At 48.5% G+C, this 20,679-nt stretch overlaps 1 protein-coding gene across 8 annotated transcripts; it reads left to right on the forward strand.

The window, feature by feature from the left end:
* The first annotated feature begins 73 nt into the window (after positions 1-73).
* Positions 74-19,274, forward strand: ANKS3 (ankyrin repeat and sterile alpha motif domain containing 3). 8 transcript variants are annotated; one of them, XM_074919001.1, is made up of 19 exons: positions 95-136; positions 948-1,306; positions 3,811-3,908; positions 4,049-4,224; positions 4,563-4,761; positions 4,981-5,102; positions 5,828-5,909; positions 6,574-6,709; positions 7,023-7,181; positions 9,741-9,866; positions 10,775-10,890; positions 11,713-11,880; positions 12,385-12,509; positions 12,777-12,918; positions 13,519-13,691; positions 14,922-15,037; positions 15,892-15,975; positions 16,448-16,542; positions 16,753-19,274. In XM_074919001.1, exons 4-18 carry the CDS (start codon positions 4,055-4,057, stop codon positions 16,528-16,530), a joined length of 2,001 nt encoding a protein of 666 aa, XP_074775102.1. In that variant the 5' UTR covers positions 95-136; positions 948-1,306; positions 3,811-3,908; positions 4,049-4,054; the 3' UTR covers positions 16,531-16,542; positions 16,753-19,274. The 8 variants fall into 8 exon arrangements, 7 of the variants coding, with proteins under 7 accessions (XP_074775101.1, XP_074775105.1, XP_074775106.1 ...); XM_074919000.1 differs by lacking the exon at positions 948-1,306 and having other exon boundaries at positions 74-136; XM_074919004.1 differs by lacking the exon at positions 948-1,306 and having other exon boundaries at positions 74-136; positions 14,922-15,025.
* Positions 19,275-20,679: the final 1,405 nt, after the last annotated feature.

Consider the following 20,679-nt stretch of genomic DNA (forward strand, 5'->3'; position numbering starts at 1 on the left):
CTTAGGGGGCGGAGCCTCCCCTTCCGCTACGGAGTCCTATGGGCTTCGTAGTCGGGAGGCTCGGTGGGAGGAGGGTTCCCAGCACTCCTTGCGCGGGCGGGGCGGCTTCCGGTGGCAGAGCTCACCGGGCGTGCAGGTGAGGGGCGGTGGGCCCTGTGGCGGGCCGGGCCGGTGCCTGTTCTCCCTCCGGTGGCTGTGGGGAGGGCTAGTGCGGGCCCAGCCGCCTGCGGGGCCGTCCTCAGCCGCTTGCTGGTCTTGGCGGGCCCGTGGTCGAAGCGGTTCTAATCCGCTAACTAAGGTCTACCGGCCCTGGCCTACTCCGCCGCGGGCCCGAGGTCGACTTCTTAGGAGGGCTTTGGGGGAGCTGCGGCTCGGTAAGGTGCAGGGGTAACATGCTTAGAAACTGTTTTGCTGTGACACTTCTGGTAACAGCCACGTAGTTAATCGTCTTGACAGCTACAACCGGGCTTGCTCCTCTTTAGGCTTATCGTTGAGCGAGGAGGCTGGCACCGAGTCCTGGGGGCAGTGCCTTGTCTGGCGTAGCCTCTGTTCTGCAAGTCACACTCCCTAATGCGGCTGTTGATGTGCTTTTGTGCCTCTTGCCTTGTCTTTTTGGCAACGTAGTATGTGCCTGAGAGTGCCAGGCTTGTGGTACAGATGAAGAGCTTGATGTCTTTCTAACAGGCATGTGTAGGATTGAACCTGGGTGTTGTGGGTCTTCAGCTGGAGTTTGCTCTCCAGGGATAATGTCTCTCAGACACCACTTTCTTGGGAGACCTGATGTGGTTCCTACAGCTGTTGTGTGTGCCTATCTCTGGTCAGTCAGCAGACAATAGTAGTCTGAAGATGAGATGTTCTGGCTCTGGGAGCACTTCTTGTGACTGAGCTGGTAACAACTATTTGTATCTATAGAAGGATGTAATAAGGCTTTTTATTTCCTCCAATAGGTTGTTGCTGAATTTAGTGGAGATAGAACTAAGTCAGAAGCAGAAGTTATCAACCTTGATGGCTCAGTTGGAAGCTCCAACAACCTCCACACTTGTGCTGTCTTGGGTATTTTGTGTCTTTTGGGACAGGAAGAGCCATGTGGATGTTACCGGTGCTTGTGGAAGAGGATGTGAGAGAATGGATTTAGCAGAGACAGTGCAGCTTAATGGTGCCTGATGAGTGGTGATTAATGAGCAGTGTTGGATTTGTTCTGTGTTGGGGACTGCTTGCCTCAGTTGCTTCTCAAATCATCTCCCATTTATTTTAGTATGGCTCTCCTGCCACTCTCACTTGTTCTTTAAGATTATCCTCCAAAAAGGTATACTAAAGTGTTTTTTGCTGCAGTTTTCATACGAAGTTTTTATGATTTTTTTTTTTCTTCTGCCCTATGATTTTTCTCATCTGCTCAGGCAGCAGACTCTAAATCCAGGACAGTGTGGTGTTTGCTACCAGCTCTGAATCTCAGTACTCTTGAGTTCTGACCCTGATAAATAGCTAGGTGTTGATGTAGTAAATATAACTAATAGTAACAGCCTCACAGGGCTGAAGAAGGTCTCTAACAAATGTTAATTATGTTGCTCCAGAGCAAGGGAACAGCCTGTAAAAGTTCAGGAAGTCTTTGTCTAGCTTATTCTTAGCAACTGAATCTCTGCTGGTAATCCATCACTCTACCCGTGTTTATACTTTTACAAGGATTTTTGTCATCTTTAACCAAAATCTTCCATGCTACACTTTAAATCTGTTATATCCTGCCATATTCACCATGGCCTCAAGGAACAGTTTATTTCCGTTGTCCTCTCTGTAGAAACCATTTATGTATTTGAAGGCTGTCTCCTCTTTAGACCAGACAACTCTGATTTCGTTTCACCCAGTATTTCATTTTGGTTTTTAGGGCTCTGATCACTTTTATTGTTCTCCTGTAGATTCTGTTCCACTTTATTTTCTCAGGTGCTTGCATTGCTGACATCATGCTCCTGTTCAGGCTGGGGTGAAATCTCAGAGTTAAAAAAACCAAACAGACAAAAAACCCAAAACCAAAACACCAAAGACGTTGGTAGCACATTGCAGGTGGTAGGAATGAGACTGAGTGTCTCAAATATTCTGCAGTCAAGCATAACCTTTTTGTCATGTCAGTGTTGTGTTGTTGACTGTGGATCTACTTGCCAAAGTTGTGTTGGTAACTAGTACCTGGTGTGGGGCTGATTTGGCCAAAGACCAAACATCTGTGGTTTTTATAGTTAATATATCCAGTTAACAAGGGGGTATCCAGAGAGAACAGAGCTTCCCTTCCAGTGGATATGCTTCCACAAACTGTCCTAGATTTTACCTCCTTTAACTGAACATGCCTTTTTGTCTTCCAGGGGCAGCTTTAGTCTATTGTAGTGAGTAATAGTCCTAGGTATCCCCTTTATGATCCAGTTAAATCTATTTACATCTCCTTTTATTTGTGAGATGTTCAGGTCTTTCACTTGTGTTCAGCCCTGCATAGTCTTGCCTGAGGCCTCTGGGTTGCCAGTGTAATACAAATTGCTGCTATTAGGTAAAATAGGTGCTTTTGCAGATATCTCGGGGGAAGGAATCATTTATTACCAGCACTTGCTGATTAGGTAGAATGGTGGATGGTGCTTTTGTAGTCTTACATTGAAAAAGGAGTGGGGAAAAAGGCAAGGTGTGTGAGAGAGGATCCGGAGGGGGAGTGAAAAGGTAGAAATCAAAGGTGTTTACTTATAAGAAAAGGGGCTGGTGCTTGCAAGACAAAGATTCCTGATTCTTTAGAAAATGTAAATATGGTTTTGAAATGTTACAGCTGAGGCAATCTAAAGAGCAACTGCAGCTGAAAAGTGTGTTTGTGCTCTCTTTTATTCTTCACCAGTGCCAAATTTGGTATTTGCATAATCCCAGAATGAATTGGTCTGAGGAATTAAACTGGCAAGGAATTATCAGGAAAAAGAAAGAATACTTTATGTTGGCTTAGCTGCCTGACATAATAGGTAGTGGGATCAGTCAAACCCCAGAAGTGCTGTTTGGTGGGTGATGAGAGTACAGGGAGGGGAAGGCACTTCCCATTGGATTGACTTGGATGTAGCCTGAAACTGTGGCTGAAGACCTCAGATGATAGATGCAGCTGTGTCGAACAGCTTCTTATGAAGTGCCAAACAAGAACACTCTCCTGTGAGTGGTTAAAATGATTAATATGCAATTGCTCCCAAAGGCTAGGGATGGGAAATAAACCTTTCAGACAGTCATGAAACTGTACTAGCTTTGTAATTAAGTTACTGTCTGCAGGATGGCGGACGTGCTCAGATAATGAATGGGCAGGTGCACTGCTGCTCGAAGTGTTTCAGCAATTTTCAAGATTCAGAGAGACAGGACTGGGCTGCTTCTGAAGTGCTGAAACAATAAAGGGTAGAAGCAATCTACTTACAACCTTGTGACATAATGAAGTGTGCACCCTATTCAGGTGATATTAACTACTTTTGAGAGCAGTGGACAGTTGTCATTATTAATGACTGTGTCTTAAATTAAGCAGGGCCATCCTGTAATATAAGACAAATGGAGAAAGACCAGGAACATCTGACATATAAATTCTTAATTCTCTCTGTGAATTATAAAGCATGTAGACCAAGAATTACACCCTTTTGTATAACACCAAGCATGCCATCAGCACTTAAATAGGCATTTAGCCTTCTCTTGACAAGTGTATCTAAAGCTGCCTTAGGCATATTTTGATTAGAAGGGGAGGAAATAAAACCAGTACTTCCAAGGCCTTAAAATGAGATTTGAAAGATATTTTTTTAGCATTATTGGCTTTTGTTTTTCCAGTGTAGTCAAATCCCAGAGTCCACTGCAGCAAGAAAGAACTGCCAGCAAAAACTCAGCAAGTCTTACTGCTTCAAGCTAAGGAGGCGATCAAAGTAGAGGTAGGAATTTGAAACTATACCTCTGAGATGACCTCACCTTCCAAGCCCATGGCACCTTGGAGCTGTAGTGCCAACAGGTGATGCCATGTTCTATAGAAAATGGAGATCAGCAGCTAAAAGTTCTGCTTGGCTTTGCCCAGGGCCGGATGTCGGAGCTGAGTGATGAAGCCAGTGAGTCGGAGCTGCTGAGCCGCAGTCTTTCCATGTGGCACGGGGTTGGTCAGATGATCGGTCGGGAAGAGCTGGACGTTCCCCTGGACTTGCATACGGCCTCCTCAGTTGGCCAGTATGAAGTGGTGCAGGAGTGTATTCAGCGGTAAGGAGAGGCTGGGGAGGGGTCTGTGGCTCATTGCAGCCAGTTACAATTTTTTCACTGGCTGCCATATAGGTCAGACTAATGTGGCACATCACTGGAACTCCCAAAGGGTTCTTAGGCACAAAGTTTCAAGGAGCTGGTCTCTGATAAAAAGTATTTCCTTGGTGATTTGTTGGAAGTTGTGCTAGAGCTGGTAGGAATTCCCACACAGGCTTCAGTGGTAGAATTTTTTTCAGCCTTCTTTCAATACAGTGATGGTAGCAAGAGGCTGCAGGAACCTGCTGTGATCTACACCTCCAGGACAGTAGTTCAGTTGAACTCTTTTCTCTGTTATTTAGTGGAGATCTGGATTTAAATAAAAGGAATTGTGGTGGCTGGACTCCGCTGATGTATGCCTCCTACATTGGCCATGACACCGTTGTGCACCTGCTGCTGGAAGCGGGAGTGAACGTGAACATCCCAACACCAGAAGGGCAGACACCACTCATGCTGGCCTCCAGCTGTGGAAATGAAAGTGTTGCTTACTTTCTTCTACAGGTGTGTATCCCATAATAAATAGGTAAAGCCACAGTACATGATTTAAATGTGCAGGGTAGAATTCTTCACCAGTTGCAACCAAAGTGCAATCTGTATTCTGTTGCAAGTTCAGCTTCCTGACAGGGATTTAAACTCTCTTGGTATCACAGCACAGAGGGGCAGTGGCTAAGAGACCCAGCAGAGGGGATGCAGTAAAGAACATTCTCTGTTCTCTTGAAGCAAGGCGCAGAGCTGGAGATGAAGGATATTCATGGTTGGACTGCCTTGTTTCACTGCACCAGCGCTGGACATCAGCAGATGGTCAAGTTCTTACTGGACAATGGGGCCAATGCCAACTGCAGGTAAGGAGGAATCTGTTTTATTTCTCAAAAGATACCTCATTTCAGATACAAAAGCAGCAGCTGGTGCGTGAACACACTCGAACACGGCCAAGGAGAAGATGCCTGCTTTTGTCTGTCCTCCTGTACCTTAGCAAGTATGGTACACTGTTAGCTAATGCAAGGATGGGTGACCTGCAAACTGAACGGTGAAGTCTGCCCATGTTGTTACTGTTTATTTAACTAAGATCAAGAAAAATTCGATTTACTGCTTGTTTAATTATGGGCTAAACTCTGAAAGCAAACAGGTGCAATGTCTTCTGAACTCAAGTGCACTTTACAAGTCTTTCTATTGAATTTTCTGTGTACTTGGTGTTAAATTTGGGGTTGGTTTTTTGAAGTGTGCAGTGTGTTTCTGTGCCTTGGGAACTGCCTGCACACTTATGCATATTAAATTGCCTGAGGTCAACAAGAGGTTCTTGCTATGTTAGCTCCTGCAAAACTGATTTTGCCACCGAAAGGCAGATCTGCAACTGGAAGAGTAATCTGTTGCTGGGCAGCCAATAGAGTAAGACTTACTGAATCTCCACTGGGAATTTTACAGAGTGTGGTAGAATAGCCAATACATGGCAGAGCTTGTGATCAGCTGAGGGTAGAGGCTGGAGATGGCCTATTAGGATACGGCAAAGCCTGCAGCATATTACAGCTTTGATGATCCTAGTCCGTGTGTGTATTTGTTCTCTCTCTAGGGAACCAGTGTATGGATATACACCTCTGATGGAAGCAGCTGCTTCTGGCCATGAGATAATTGTTCAGTACCTTCTCAATCACGTAAGTGTCTAGACAGTTCTCTGTAAAGCTGAAAAATCTGTGGTTCCAGCCCTCAGAGGAAGAGTCACATTTGACACTAGAACTTTGTTATATTTGATCCTTGATGACAGTTGCCTCTGAAGTCCCAGACTTCCAGAACTATTCTCAAAGTATCTTCTTTCTGAAGGCTAGTACTCTGATTTTTATACTGGTCTTGCATGAACAGGAGTGAAATCTAATTGTCCAGATTTAACTGAATTAGAAAACAGCTAAAGTGATAGTCTCTATATTGTATTTACATGCTTGCATGCTTGGGCTAGCGAGCATCTCCTGCCTCCAAAAATCTTACGAGCATGCATGTCTCAATGTTAAACAATCTATTTTAATATCCCATGTAACTGGTCCAGCTTACTTCCAGAAGGAGGCAGCAATGCAAAACATTTTTCAAATAAAACAAACTAGTTCCACATGGCAATGCACGAGAGCCATATACCTCGGCTACTTGGCATTCAGGGACTGGGGAGACTCTGAGTAACTAGAAATAAGGTATTGGTGGAGCTTGAACTGTTGTCTGTCAAAGGTGAGCCTGTATTTCTCATGGAGGAACTAAGACAATTCTTTGGCTGCTTTGAATGTATATAGTGCTCTCTGCTATGTACATTTTAAATGTGTATTTTTTCTATAGGGAGTGAAGACAGATGTCAGAGATAACACTGGAGCCACAGCACGGACACTGGCCATGAAGTATGGACACACAAAGATTGTGGGGCTGATAGATTTGCATGCAGCCCCAGTGCCCAAGGTCTTCTGCAGGGGTCCAGGTAACAGATGTTTTAGCTTGTTTAGGACCCGAAGAGAGGTGTTTGATATTTGGAAGTATGCTACTGTGTGTATGGGGTGGTGCTGCCTGCTCTGTCTGGGAAATTCCAGCATTTCTGTGGACGGAAGAGGCATGGATGCAACAATTATTTTTTTTGTCTGTTGGTCTTTTTCTGACCTAGTTAAACTGTTTCACCCTCCCTCTTTTAGCATTTCCTTTTTTATTCCCACTGCATTTATAGGACCATATAGTAGTAGCAAATGAAGTAGGTAAATGAATTACTGTGCTGCTAACAATCTGTTTCTGAACTACAGGAAAATATGAAGAGCTGAGTTCCTCAGATGAATCATGTTCTGCTCCTCAGAGACAGAGGCCTCTTCGTAGGACCAAGGGTCCCAGCATCCATGATGGGCCCCAGGCTTTGGCTAAGATAACAGCAGTTGGAATTGGGGGAAAGAAGCAGTCTCGCTATGGTGAGAATAGTTAGAAGCCTAATTGTGAGTCCTCTGAGGCCTCAAATGCACTGCAGCTATTTCTGTGCCAACTATTTTTTTCTCTTTTGGTATTCATATGTGGTTTATACAGAAACAAAGACAGCAAACACCATCGTACAAGGCTATCCAGTCCCTGGCTTAAAAAGAAAACCCCTTGAACTCTTTTTGTCAGGCCTGGGTATTGATAAGTGGAACACTTCTGTGGAACAAACACTGCTCTTACCTCAGTTACTGTTCCCCTGACTCTTGAGAATAGTCAAGCTTTTCTTTTTGAGGCAGGCTCAAATGTTTGATAACCTTTCTCAAGATGATGACAGAGGAGGTGGTCACACAGACCAAGAAATCATTGATCATAGCATGGTTTGGGCTGGAAGGGACCTTAAAGATCATCTAGTCCCATCCCCTGCCTATGGCAGGGACACCTTCCACTAGCCCAGGTTGCCCAAAGCCCCGTCCAACCTGGCCTTGAACCCTTCCAGGGAGGGGGCAGCCACAGCTTCTCTGGGCAGCCTGTGCCAGTGTCTCACCACCCTCACAGTCAAGACTTTCTTCCTTAGATCTAATCTAAATCTGCCCTCTTTCAGTTTAAAACAGTTACCTCTCATCCTATCCCTACACCCCCTGATCAAGAGTCCCTCCCCCCTTTCCTGTAGTTCCTTTAAGTCCTGGGAGGCCGCTCTAAAGTCTCCCTGGAGTCTTCTCCAGGGTCAACCCCCCCAACTCTCTCAGCCTGTCCTCACAGAGGAGGTACTCCAGCCGCTGATGATCTTCATGGCCTTCTCTGGACCTGCTTGAGCAGGTCCCTGTCCTTCTAATGTTGGTGGCCCTAGAGCTGGACACAGCACTGCAGGGGGGTCTCAAGAGTGGGGTGGGAGAATCCCCTCCCTCACCCTGCTGCCCACACTGCTCTTGATGCAGCCCAGGACAGTTGGATTTCAGGGTTGTGAATGCATATTGTTGGCTCATGAACTTGCTGCTCCTAGACCTGTCAGTTTTGTCACAATCACAGAATTGTCTAGGTTGGAAAAGCCCTTGAAGCTCCTCCAGTCCAACCATGAACCTCACACCGACTGTTCCCAACTCCACCGGATCCCTCAGCGCTGGGTCAGCCCAACTCTTCAACCCCTCCAGGGATGGGGACTCCCCCCCTGTCCTGGGCAGCCCATTCCAACGCCCAACAGCCCCTTCTGCACAGAAATCCTTCCTCAGAGCCAGCCTGACCCTGCCCTGGGCAGCTTGAGGCCATTCCCTCTTGTCCTGGCTCTTGTTCCTTGGTTCAAAAGACTCATCCCCCCTCTCTGCACCCTCCTGTCAGGGAGTTGCAGAGGGCCAGGAGGTCTCCTCTCAGCCTCCTCTTCTCCAGACTGAACCCCCCCAGTTCCCCCAGCCGCTCCCCAGCAGACCTGTGCTCCAGACCCTGCGCCAGCTCCGTTGCCCTTCTCTGGACACGCTCGAGTCATTCAATGGCCTTTTTGGGGTGAGGGGCCCAAAACTGAACCCACTCATCAAGGGGTGGCCTCACCAGGGCCAAGTCCAGGGGTAAGATCCCTTCCCTGTCCCTGCTGGCCACGCCAGTGCTGACACAAGCCAGGATACTATTGACCTTCTTGGTCACCTGGGCACACTGCTGGCTCCTGTTCAGCCAGCTGTCAATCACCCCCCCAGGTCCCTCTCTGACTGGCAGCTCTCCAGCCACTCCTCCCCAAGCCTGTAGCACTGCTGGGGGTTGTTGTGGCCCAAGGGCAGCCCCCGGCATTTGGCCTTAGTGAAACTCCTACAGTTGGCCTCAGCCCATCGCTCCAGCCTGTGAAGATCTCTCTGCAGAGCCTCCCCTGTCTTCCCTGGTGCTTGAAATACTATTATAAATGAGATTACAAAACCTTTGCAATAAGCCAAGAGAAAGATGGTCCCAGTTCAGACGTCAACCCCTGGATGCAGTGGTTTGAGGGGTGGTTTGTTGTGCCTTTGTCATAGCCATGGGTATTTCTCAGGCTGATTACCCAGTAGTCTAGAATAATCAAAAATATGGACTTCAAAGTCCAATTCATTCTCTTAATACAGATAGCCACTGCCTATGGGATAATATGTATCAAAATGATCCTGTCAGCTTCTTAAACAACTGTTTTAACACAGATGCAGAGGGGTTGGTTTTACAGGGTATGCTTGGCAGGGGATGGGCCCTAGCTGGCACCTTGCTCTTCTAAAGTGATGTTTTGCCCTGTTGATAATTTGGATATGAAGAGGAGAGGAAATGCTGAAAGCTGCTATTTAAGGTGCATCTCTACTACGAGGCTGTTTCTTCTGACTCTTTGATGCAACCTTCTAAATCAAGTACAGCTGCTGTGTGTTTGTGTGAGAGAGGCTGTAGGCATATGCATTTCTTACTCTTTCTCTGTGCTTTCTGGAATGCAACCTGCTAGTTGAGAGAACAACTCTTTTGATTATTTTCAAATCCCTGAGCAGTTGCTTTTCCTGCTGGGGCCTTCCTGATAACTTGCATCCTAATCTTTGATTGTTCTCCCTTCCTCTCGCACACAGAGCAGGTCCCTCCTCAGGGCTATGTTACCTTCAATGATGATGGCAGCTGTGAAACGGGTGATATACGGAACCGGGATGTTACTTCTCCGATTAATGAGCAGGATGTGGAGAGTAGCAGCAGCAGGGGTAAGTCACTGTTTCAGGAAATAGTCTGGCTTGCAGTGCACACCTGAATGTGAGACCAACCCCTTGGCTTGCATGTTCTTTTCCCCCTGAGATATTGAGGATTGGAGTATCTCTCATGAGGAAAGGCTGAGAGCTGTGGTGCTTTAGCAGAAAGCTCAGTGGGGATCTCATCAACCTGTACAGATAATCTGAAGGGAGGGTGTAAAGAAAATGGACCAAGGCTGTCTTCATTGGTGTCTGGTGACAAGACAAGAGGCAGTGGGCACAAACTGAAGGACAGGAGTCTCTCTGAACATAAGGAAGTGTTTGGGGGTTGTGGGGCTGTTGTTAGCTTTGGGATTTCTTACTGTGAGGGGAACCATGCTGGAGTGGTGTGTCAGAGCGGTTGTGGAGTCTCCACTCCTGGAGATGCTCCTGGGCAACCTGCTGTAGGTGACCCTGCTTGAGCAGGCATTTGGACAAGATGACCTCTAGAGGCGCCTCCCAACCTCACCATTCTGAGATTGTGTGACGCAGCACAAAGGGAGGGTCTATGGGCAGTTCCTAAATTAATCAAGGACAGTGTGGCTCTGCATTGGCTCTGGGCTCAAGGAAGGGCCTTTCCTGAACTTTACAAATGGGAGTGCAGGCTTGGTAGTAATAACCCACTTTTTGAGCCCATAACCAAGAGCCTCAAAGAAACACACTGAGCGTTCCTGCCCTCTGTGGTATTAAACAGGCTTGGAGAAAGATTAGTGCCTGGCATCAGACATGTGATATTTCTGTCTCGAAATTGTCTTGTCAAAAGTGCTGCATATGAAGGCTTGCTCTGGGTTTCTCCTTCCTTTATGCCTCCAGCAGGTTTTGCTGGTAACTGAGTATCAAAAACGGTACAAAAACCTCAAACTTCTTTTTATATGTCTTTCCAGAGGATAACGTTTTCTTTACCAAGAACTTAGCAATCGTCAGAAGTAGCAGCAGCAGCAGTGAATGCCTAACCAAAGCCCTGGGAGTCAGCAGTGAAGGCTCCTTGGAAAGCAATGAGGTGGGGTTTTCAATTTTTCCTTTGCATGCCTTCAGCTTGGCCAGTGCTGTCCATCTTCTGCAGCCTGCTTTGACTCTACCTCCACAGCCGGCTGTAGTACCAGGCTGGCTGAGGAGAGGTAGTGTTACAAGGACAAGAAAACCAGTTTCCACAGTTGAAGATCATGGATTGGTTTTTTTGATCTCCAGCTATTAGCCAACTCTCTGACCATGTTCATGTTAGAGTAGGTTGTTGAGGGCTAGTCAGTAATTTTTAAGTTCTCTCCAGCTTTTGAACTGTTTGCAGACTTCTAGCTTGGTGGTGGTCAAGGAAGGATATGACTTGCTAGAGCTGGGTCAGTCCTTGAGCTTGGCAAGATAGCAGGCAGTATAGTGACATTTAGAGAAGCAGAACAGTGCCGTACTGGCATTTCTGAAGTACAGGTTGGAGGTTACTCCATGACTGAAGGGAGCTCTGGGACTGATGTGCCAAAGGGTGATATAGCTGGACATGAGCAAAAGTCCTCTGCATCTTGAGGAGCTTCTCACAGGTAGAAACTCAGTGCATTGTATTGCTTCAGGGAGAATTCAACATTGCCTTCTGCTCCGCTTCCTAAGCTAGGATTGCAAGAGCTTGATATCATTCCATGGTGCCATCTTGGGAGTGACTTGATTCAGCCTTTCCTCGTAAGGGCTCTGTTAGTCTTTGTTGCCTGTGTTTTGTGAACTGCCTGGATTTAGAGCTTGGGACTTGAAGGAGTCTGCACTCGTTAGCTGTAGTGATCCTGATATCTTTGTGTGATCATTCTTGACCTTTACATTTTGTAGGTTTTTTGTTTTTCAGGATTCTGACCATGCAAACAGTCCCCCTAGTCGGAAACAAGCTAAGAGCTTTAAGATCAAGAATCGCTACAGCAACAGTGATAGCCAGTGGGCCCACTGCCCAGGGAAAGCTGGGGGCTCTGGTCAGCACCTGATCCTTCCTGAGCCCCCTGCCTATACAGGGCCCCAGGTAACTTCACAAAGAAAGTTTTCTCTGAAGTAATGCAGACTGTGTTACTCTGTCAAGCTTGGGAGGCTTTTTCAGGATTGCCTAAGCTGCTTTCTTGGCCTTCTCAGATAAAAGGGAACTTGTCACCAAAACACTTTTGGTTCCAGAAGTGCACCCAAACTTAAATGCTTGTGCAGCAGCAATTTTTTGTACAAAGAACTGTCTGCTTAGGTGTTGCTGTTGCTTGGAGAGGGGTATTGTAGACCCTCAGGCCTGTGGGTGTGTTGCCACATGTGTCTGTGGCGGGGCTAGTGTGTCTGTCTTCTCTGCATTTGTGTCAAGAGGCAGTGGCTGCAGCAGACGTGTGCCTGTGGAGAAGGGCAGTTAACCAGGGGAGGTCGTGGTTGCTGCTAGAACTCAGAAAGGCATAACAGCAACACGAGGAAGCAGATGTTTATGATTAAGAGGAATAGTAATGCTTTTGTTTGTGAGGGTATAAATAAGTTTGGTTTGGATGGGCTGCAGGACCTGGCAACATTCCTTGATCAGATTGGGTGCCTGAAGTATCTGCAAGTGTTTGAGGAGCAAGATGTTGACCTCCGGATCTTCCTGACTCTCACGGAGAGTGATCTGAAGGAAATAGGCATCACGTGAGTCTCTGTAATGTACTTCTCATCTTTCCCCTTATAAACCATGCACACAACCTGGTCAGGAAAGTCTAACTAGTGAGTTACTTTCTGTTCTGACAGTCTCCCACACGATTTTGATATCACCTAGTTTTTGGTTGTAACAGGCCCCTGTCTTTGGAGGTGCCTTGGAGGAACCAGGAGACTGGAGTGGTCCTCGTGGCATGCCCTTGGGTCTGGGGGTAGATAGTGCAGTGTTTGGGCCCTGACGGTTTGCTATTCTCCCACCAGCCTGTTTGGACCCAAGCGGAAGATGACTTCTGCCATCGCTCGATGGCACAGCAACGCTCGGCCACCCAGCGACGCCCTGGAGCTGGCCTACGCGGATCGGCTGGAGGCGGAGATGCAGGAATTGGCCATTCAGCTGCACAAGGTAAGAAGTCTGCCATGAGCTGCTCAGTACCTTATTACACTGCAGTAACTAATCGGTAGCATATTTTGTGGCACCTCTAATGGCCTGGGGTAAAGGAAAGGACATAACTGTCAGTGGACAGTTGGTGTCAAGTAGATCAGGTAATGCTGTAAGTGCAGCTCATCCACTCCTTATCCTCTGTGCTCTGCACTTGTGAAGCCTTTGTCTCTGTTTCCTATCCACCTGAGAGCTAAAAGGGCAAGTGGGAGGAATTGAATATCTACTCTGTTTTTCAGTAGTGTCACTTCTATGGTGAAGTTGTGCAGCCAGTGGTGAACAGAATTCTGTGATTTGGGAAACTGGGCCTACTGAGCATCTCTGCAAATTAAGAGGAAGGTGGAATTGTAACTGTGGGGCTAGTCTTGGTGTGGAGAGAAGCTGTATTTGGTGTACAAGCCTTATCCTGTTTCCATTCCCACTGGGTTGGGTGTGCTTTTGCAGGAACCCTCTGGCTGCCTAAGCCGTTAAAATAGCAGGGACTCTGGGGACGTGTCAGAGCAGGCAGATAGGAGAGTGACGTGCAGCACTGCCAGCCTAATCCTCTGCTCTGCTCTGATGTAGAGGTGTGAAGAGGTGGAGGTGATGAAGGGCCAGGTGTGCCAGGAGCAGAAGCTGCGTGCAGTGGCTGAGAGCTGTTTGATGGAGCGGGATGAGACCTGGAATGCCATCCAGTGCCAGCTCAGAGAGGCTCAGGCCATCACCAAGGATGCTGGAGTTCTCCTGGATCAGATCAAGTAAGTCATTCCCAGGAAATGGCACTGAGGCTACTGGGAAACAGGATTTGAGCTCAGAGGTCATATTGGAAACCTTGCAGGTGATATGTAGGGTAAGGCAGGAGAGCTCACCAGGCTAAAACCCATTTTAGGTTCTGCCTGACTTTCTTTAGTGGAAAGCCACAGCCATATGAGCAGACGTGAAGCCTTAATCAGATGCATGAGCTATAAATGGCCTGACTTTTCAGAGATGCTGGGTGTTCCTGTTTCAAGTAGAAGGAACCAAAAGGCTAAGTCCTTCGTGCTTACATGAGACCCAGTGACTTGGCGACTGGGTGAATGCAGGAGTTTTGAACTTCCAAACTGTATCAAAGGACTTGCGATGTCTTGCCCTGACTAGTGAAGATTACTTTTCTTGCAACTCTTGACACCTTGCAGAAAAACCTGTCCTGCTCATTCACATCACTGCCTTTGAGTTTTCTCTTCCCTCATGTCCTAGTCTACCTTCTGTGGCCTTTGTGGCACTTTTCTCTGTGACCCAGGTGGATTCCCGTCATGAGCCCTGTTCTGTCCACTGATAGAACAGACCCATCCTTGAAGGTGACATTAATCCTACTACTTATAGAACCGAGCCCAACAGGGAATTGGGGACTGCTCACTACCAGGCCAGGGTGAACTGGGATTGGCTTCCAGAAGGAGAGCAAAGCAATATTCCCAACTGCAAGGGCCAGACCACTTGTCTTTTCCCCCTGACTGAGGAGCTGAGGCTGTCTGGTAGAAGGGCCCTACCATGCTCTGAGGATACACTCTTTGAATATGGTATGATGATGACACCCAGAGAACTTTGTGTGCCTCTCTTGCTTTAACCTGATGCCTGTCCTGAGGTAGCTTCATTTCCCCATTAAAACCTTGGATCAGGCTTGATTCTCGTATAAACCAGGCGCAGCCCCTGGCTTGGGCTTTCTCCTGCTCACCCCGCCCCCTCCTTCTCTTCTCCCCCCGCAGCTCCTCTGTGGACAGGGGCAGAGATTGCTGTGGAGATGGGGCACAGTGGAGAGCGCCCTGAGCTTTGTCTGGGGCACGTCTTCCTCTTCCTGGGAAGGAACAAGGAGCAGTTTGTAACCCAGGGCGTTAGATGCGGTCCCTCGGCACCCCAAGCAGGTACTTGCAGGATGTAGGAGTGCACAGACTAGCATGTTGTTCCAAGAAGTGTCCCTGTGCACTTCTGATGGCCTTTGTCTTGTTTGGCAGATCCTGTCAAGCAGAGCTGTCCTCCCGGCTAACCCAGGAGCAGGCAGGTGGCAGAGTGCTGGACACAAAGGTGCAGCTGGGAACCGGCGAAAGCAGGCGGCCTGGTGAGCGTCCGGGTGAGGAAGACCTTATCTCTACTACAGAAATGTGTGCAGGGGGTAGGCAAACAGCAGGCAACCCCAGAGCAAGCCACCTGCTTGTCTTGTGTTGCTGAAAGGATGTTAGAAGTGATTTAGAAACAGATGAGCAGCCAAACCCTTAAGTTTAATGTAAAAATTCTTACTCTGGGAAAGCATTTAAAGTACTCAGGGCGGTTGGACTTTAACAGTTTCTCAGCAGCTTTTGATTCTTAGCAGGTGGGAAGATTGGGGGCCTGGCAGGTGTTTGTAGCTAAGAACACAGAGCTGTAGCACAGGCTTCTTGTGGCAGCCCTGCAGTGCAGGGCCTGTGGTTTCCCCCTCCTATGTGGCAGCGCGCAGGTGCCGGGGTGTGTTACTGCACCGTGTGCTAGAGCAGGGTCTGAATTGAAGCTGAGGTTTGTTCCCTGACCTGGCCTGGGGGATGGTGCTGTTTGGGCCCTGGGACAAGCTGCTTGGCCCACCAGCCCCTTATTGTGAGGAGTTAGCCCGTGATCCTGCTGCCCATGGCATGCTTCCAGAGATGAGCTCTTTGCTGCTTTTGTTTTAAAAGTGAGACAAGTAGAGATCCCCTTGATTTCTGCCCGCTACACTTAACCTCTTTGAGATTCTTTTAATATGACCCAGCCAGTATTAAAAGATAATACTCTCAAGTGGTAGAATTGCTAGAAAAAACCCTCAGTTTGTCACAGACAGTTCCAGCTCTCTTCCCCTGTGACTCAGACCCCTTAACTAGAGCTGCTTTGGGTGTGGATGCTTCACAGCATCACCAAAGCCTTGTGTCTCCTCTGAGTGTGGAGCTTGATTAAAAGTGTGGTTCCTCTTCCTTGCAGTGCTGGAAGGATGGCCACCTTCCTTGAAGTCTTTGAGCTTGCCTGAGCTGTCTGCTGTCCTAGAGGAGTGTGTGGGAGAAATGGGTAAGGTGGGGAGGGCTCTGGGCACATAAAGTGGCTGTTGTGCTGGAGGTGAGGCCTGGCTGAGTGGTGGTAGTTTGGAGGGGCCTAACAATCCCCTCTCAGGGAAATCTCCAGGCTCTGAAGCTGGTGCTGGTGTTTTCTTGCACTTACTCTCACTGCAGATCTTGAACTCTGCCTCAGCCTCTGCTGACAGGTCCAGGCTCAGAGAGTGCATATGTGGCCCTCTGCATCTCTCCTGCTCAGTGGTCAGAGCTGCTTCTGAAGTGGTTCCCAAAGCCTGTGTCCTGTTCTCCTGATGACAGGACCTTCTCCCAGCAACAGACAGAGTAGAGACACTCCTGGTTTTGGGGCACTGGAAGCTGCAGTCAGCATGAAGGCAGGATAACAGTGGCTGAGTGCAGACTGCAGCCTGTTCTTTACTGCTTGCTGGCCTTTTGCTAACACTGATCTTTTCCTTTTGGTTTGTCCTTAGGAAAAGCTCTGCAGACTGTGACTCAAAACCTCCAAAGGCTCCAAGCCCCGGGGCAGAGTGGGCAGAGCTGGCTAGAGCCGTAACAGAGCAGGAGGGTAAGTGGGAGCTGATGACAGCCACGGAGGGCTGTGGCATCAAGGGGGGCATTGTTCCTTGCAGCAGGTAATGCCTGTCTGCTCACTCATAGCCTTCATGCTGAGCCTCTGGCTAGTCTTTGTGCCCTCTGGTTGGTTTCCCATATGGAAAATTCATATGTCTCTGTCCCACTGAAGGTGTGACTGTCCTCTCTTTCCTGGTGGCTGCAGGAATACTGACGTCGGGTGACTGTTCCACCCGGAAGCTGAGTGTGCCTGGGAGAATGTGCGCAAGGGCCATGCTGGCAGCACTGCAGCTCTGCTGAGAGTGCCACAGTGGCTGGGGGATGCGTGGAGGAAGGTCTCAGCCATCAGATAACATGCCTGGGAGAACGAGGGACAGCAGAAGACAACAACCCAGCAGCTCTTTGGGCCTAACTGGGTTCCCAGGATCATTGCTGTTCATACCAAAAGGTTGGGTTAAGAGGAGAAGCAACAAGCCCAGAATTTTTATCTGCCTTAAGCTTCCTGCAGCCCTTGTTGTTCAGGGCTGTGTGGTATTAGAAAGCTGACAGTTATCTACAACAATCAATTATCCTTTTCCACATCCTGTCCTCCCCAAAGCCTCTGACACTTGCCCTGGCACCTTCTATGCCATGTGGACTGCTCAGGAACTGACCCAAAAAAATGTATCGGAGGCAATAAGGAAGGGGGGGTTGCTGTGGATGGGTAAAGTGAGTGGAGTTTGTAATGTTTGGCTCATTGAGCTGCAGTGAAATTCATGCAGTCCTAATTTCTAGCGAGAATGTCTGCCCTACTATCATCCCAAATCTGTGCTTCAAAACTTCTTCCTCCAGCCGGGTCACCCTAGTTTGGTTCAGCTTCTTGTCCCCTTTGGGGGTTGTTTGTGATCATGTTACTCAGTCCCAAGGAACTCGTTTTTGTGGTAAATGGTTTATGGCAAGGACTCCTGGTCTGGTTTGTTAGTGCCATAATCCCAACACTGACAGCGGTTGCAAGGCAGATGTTCCCCTGGAAGGACATGAGAGACAACAAGGAGATTGAAACTGTTCAGTCTCCTGTGCCTCGGGCAAGCAGCAGAGTGCCAAGGCAGGCAGAACAAGAATGGAGGGGTAGATCTATCCCACATGGGAGATGGGCAAAAGAAATCACATCCCAGATGCAGCTGTGGTGCAAAGCTTTGGTCCTCAACCACTGCCTGCCTTTGATTTCCCAGGCCTTAGTGTTTGGAAATAGTTCTGCCAAGGCATTCCTGTGTTGGCAGTGTGGGCACTTCCAAGGGGCAGACAAATAGTGCAGGAAGAGGCTGCCTCCCCAGAGAGACTGCTCTGTCTCTTGGACCTAGGCAAGCAGCCACGAGGGCTCTGGTGGCAGTTCTGTGGGTGTAAAATGGTTTCCAGTGACTCTGTTCCTGTGTATTGCCAAGTCCTGTGAGGGAGGGGGAAGAACCCAACAAACAATAAAACCTCAAGTCTGAGTGATGGCCTTCATGAGCCTGGAAAAGTATCTTTGGGAAGAGGAAGAAACTGTTCCTTCTGATTTTTATTTTTTTTTTCGACCTTAATCAGAGATGCAAAAATCCATTGTGGCTCCCTCCTTTGAGCTAGTTACCCCTCCTGCTCAGCTGCCCAAGGCCATTTAGGCAGGTTTGAAAGCCAGTCTGTGTTGGGTAAAGGTGCTGCCTGGTGTGAGGGTCCCACTGAACAGGTGTGTCAGTGCTTCCTGGGGACAGCCTTGGGCCACGTGGGCAGCTGTGCCCTGCTGCTTTCTGCCTGTGTTTAACTCTTAATGTGGCACACAAGTTTTTCATCTTTAACAGATGACATGGGTGTGTGCACGTGAGCATCTGGTGCTGGCTGTGTGGCAGGCAGTTTCACCCCAAAGTTTTGATGAGGTGGAGCCAATTCTCCTAAGGCAGCATCCCTGAAAGCTGCTGAGAGTGTTGAGGCTGTGCTGGGAGGAGTATCTGGGGCTTTGTCCTTCGTTCCCTGTTGCTGGAGGAATGGTGGGGAGTGCCAAGGCAGTTTGCACTGTGCTTTTCCTAGTCTTGGCGGTGTCTGTGGCTGCACTAGTTCAGGGTTGTCAGTGCTGTGTCCCTGGGAAGCCCAGACTTGAATTTAAGGCAAGATGTCTGTGGGAAAAGGGGGAAGAGTTTTCATAGAAGAAAACAAAAAAAAAAAAAAACAAAACACTCCAAAAAACCCAAACTAAAACCCAAGTGAAAGGGCCTGGGAGCATCAGGAGAGCAAGGGAAGCCCTGGATCAGCACTACCTTTAGAGCTGGGCAGGCTGCACAGGGAAGTGGGTGGCTGGAAAGAAAGACTACACAGACTTGGGGCTGGCTTTGCAAGGTCATAGGGTGGAAGAAAGGAATGATGGTGCTTCCAACAGATTGTAATGCTTGGGAGCCTGAGACAACGGGTGGGTGAGAGATGAGCAGTGTACATCTGAAGGAAAAGGAGAGCTCCACAGAAAAGGTGCCACAGGAGCACACGTAAAGGTTTAAAGGGGTGCTAGAGTAGCCTAGGGGGCACATCAGGGAGGGGGTTTTATAGAATAGTGTTTCTTTGAGGAGACAATGCCTTAAATGGGGGAGTTGAAACAGCACTCGTTGCTGAAAGGGTGGCTGTGCAGGCTGCAGGGAGTCTGGTGCTACCCTAAGGCAAGCTGTCCAAATAAAATCATATTTGCTGACTTGGATAAAATAATAAAAACTGAAAACTTGTTTCTGGTGTGTGGGTTTCTTTTGAAGGGAGCTGGGATTGTAGAATCATGAGTAACCTCAGTGCCTTTTTTCAGGACAATTGGGAAGACATACAGTGCTTTCCAGCTTCCCCTTCCCAGTGGCCGCATGCTGAGGGGTCTGGGGCTGCCTCACTCAGGCTTTCCAGCCCTGCCTGGCCCCCATCGGAGGTGGCACCCTGGCAGCACTGGCTCAGTAGCTGCTGTGGGAATTTGTGTGGTCAGGCAGAGCCAGAGCTGCAGAGGAAGAACAGACGTAGGTAGTGTGTGCTCCTCTGCAGGCTCTTTCCTTCCCGCCTGGGCATTGCCACTCTTGCACCAGAGGTCCCAGTTGCATGACAACAGTTGTCTCTACTAGTTTAGAAATCAGTTTAAGCCTTGTTGAGTTTTAGGTGCTGGGATTTTGCTCTTGGGATAAAGTACAGATCTTGGGCCCAGCTCTGAGGGGAGACTGCAGTGAGCTGTTGGTGTGACTGTTCCTCCAAGCCTTCAGGCTGTCACTAGACAGGTGCTTGAGGGGATACTGTTCAGTGGCTGTTACATAAAGTTTTAAATAGGACTACATAATCTTTCTGGTCAAAACTAAAGCTCTTGGTGTATTTCAACACAAATGAAGCTGACTTGGGCTTCTTAGTGGTGGGAGTGGAACAGAGTTACTCTCAGCTCCTTCCCATCTCTCAGTCCTGGTGTGTCCTACAACAGCCTGACAGGGGACTGGTGTGCAGCCAGGGCTTCCCCGTATCCATACCAGTTCTGAAACTGCTGGGAGAGGGCTGGAAAGGGGTCCCCTTTCATTCTGTGACTCAAGGTCCTTGGTGTTGAGAACTGTTATCTCTCAGCTCCATCTTGCACACAGCAGCACATCAGAGATTGCCTGCAAGCACAGGGGCCGGGGCTCATCAGGGAGACCAGCCTGGATCTCAGGGGAGGGCCAGCTTTCTCCTCCCGCAGCAGCGCAGCCTCTTGCAGCTTTGGCAACAGCTCCTGCAGCAGTGCCCCAAGCACACCCAGCAGGGCTAGACAGGTTGCTGTTTCTGTTAATACCGTGGTGATAAATATTTTATTTTGCTACTTTCCCCTCTGTAACCCTGTGGAGGGGAGCACTGGGCAGTGTCGAGTCAGGGGCTCTGGGTACCTGTTTAATCCCTCTGTACCTGGGAGGGTGTGTGCTCAGATGCAAATCGGTAGGTGTAGCCTGGGAGCTGTTTCCCTCCCTCAGAGCAGACAGAAGCAGCATGCTCTGCTTGCTGAAAAATAAACGTTTATTTACATCTGAGAAGAGTTAATGCACAAAATGGTCTCACAGGGGTTAAACCGATCCAGGAAAGCTCCTGCATCACTCTCCAGCCTTGAACCCAGCTGCAGCTGAGCCTGGTGCAGCCTCTTTCCTTCCTG

Source organism: Athene noctua, chromosome 15 (assembly GCF_965140245.1).
Source record: "Athene noctua chromosome 15, bAthNoc1.hap1.1, whole genome shotgun sequence".
NCBI classification, from domain to species: domain Eukaryota; kingdom Metazoa; phylum Chordata; class Aves; order Strigiformes; family Strigidae; genus Athene; species Athene noctua.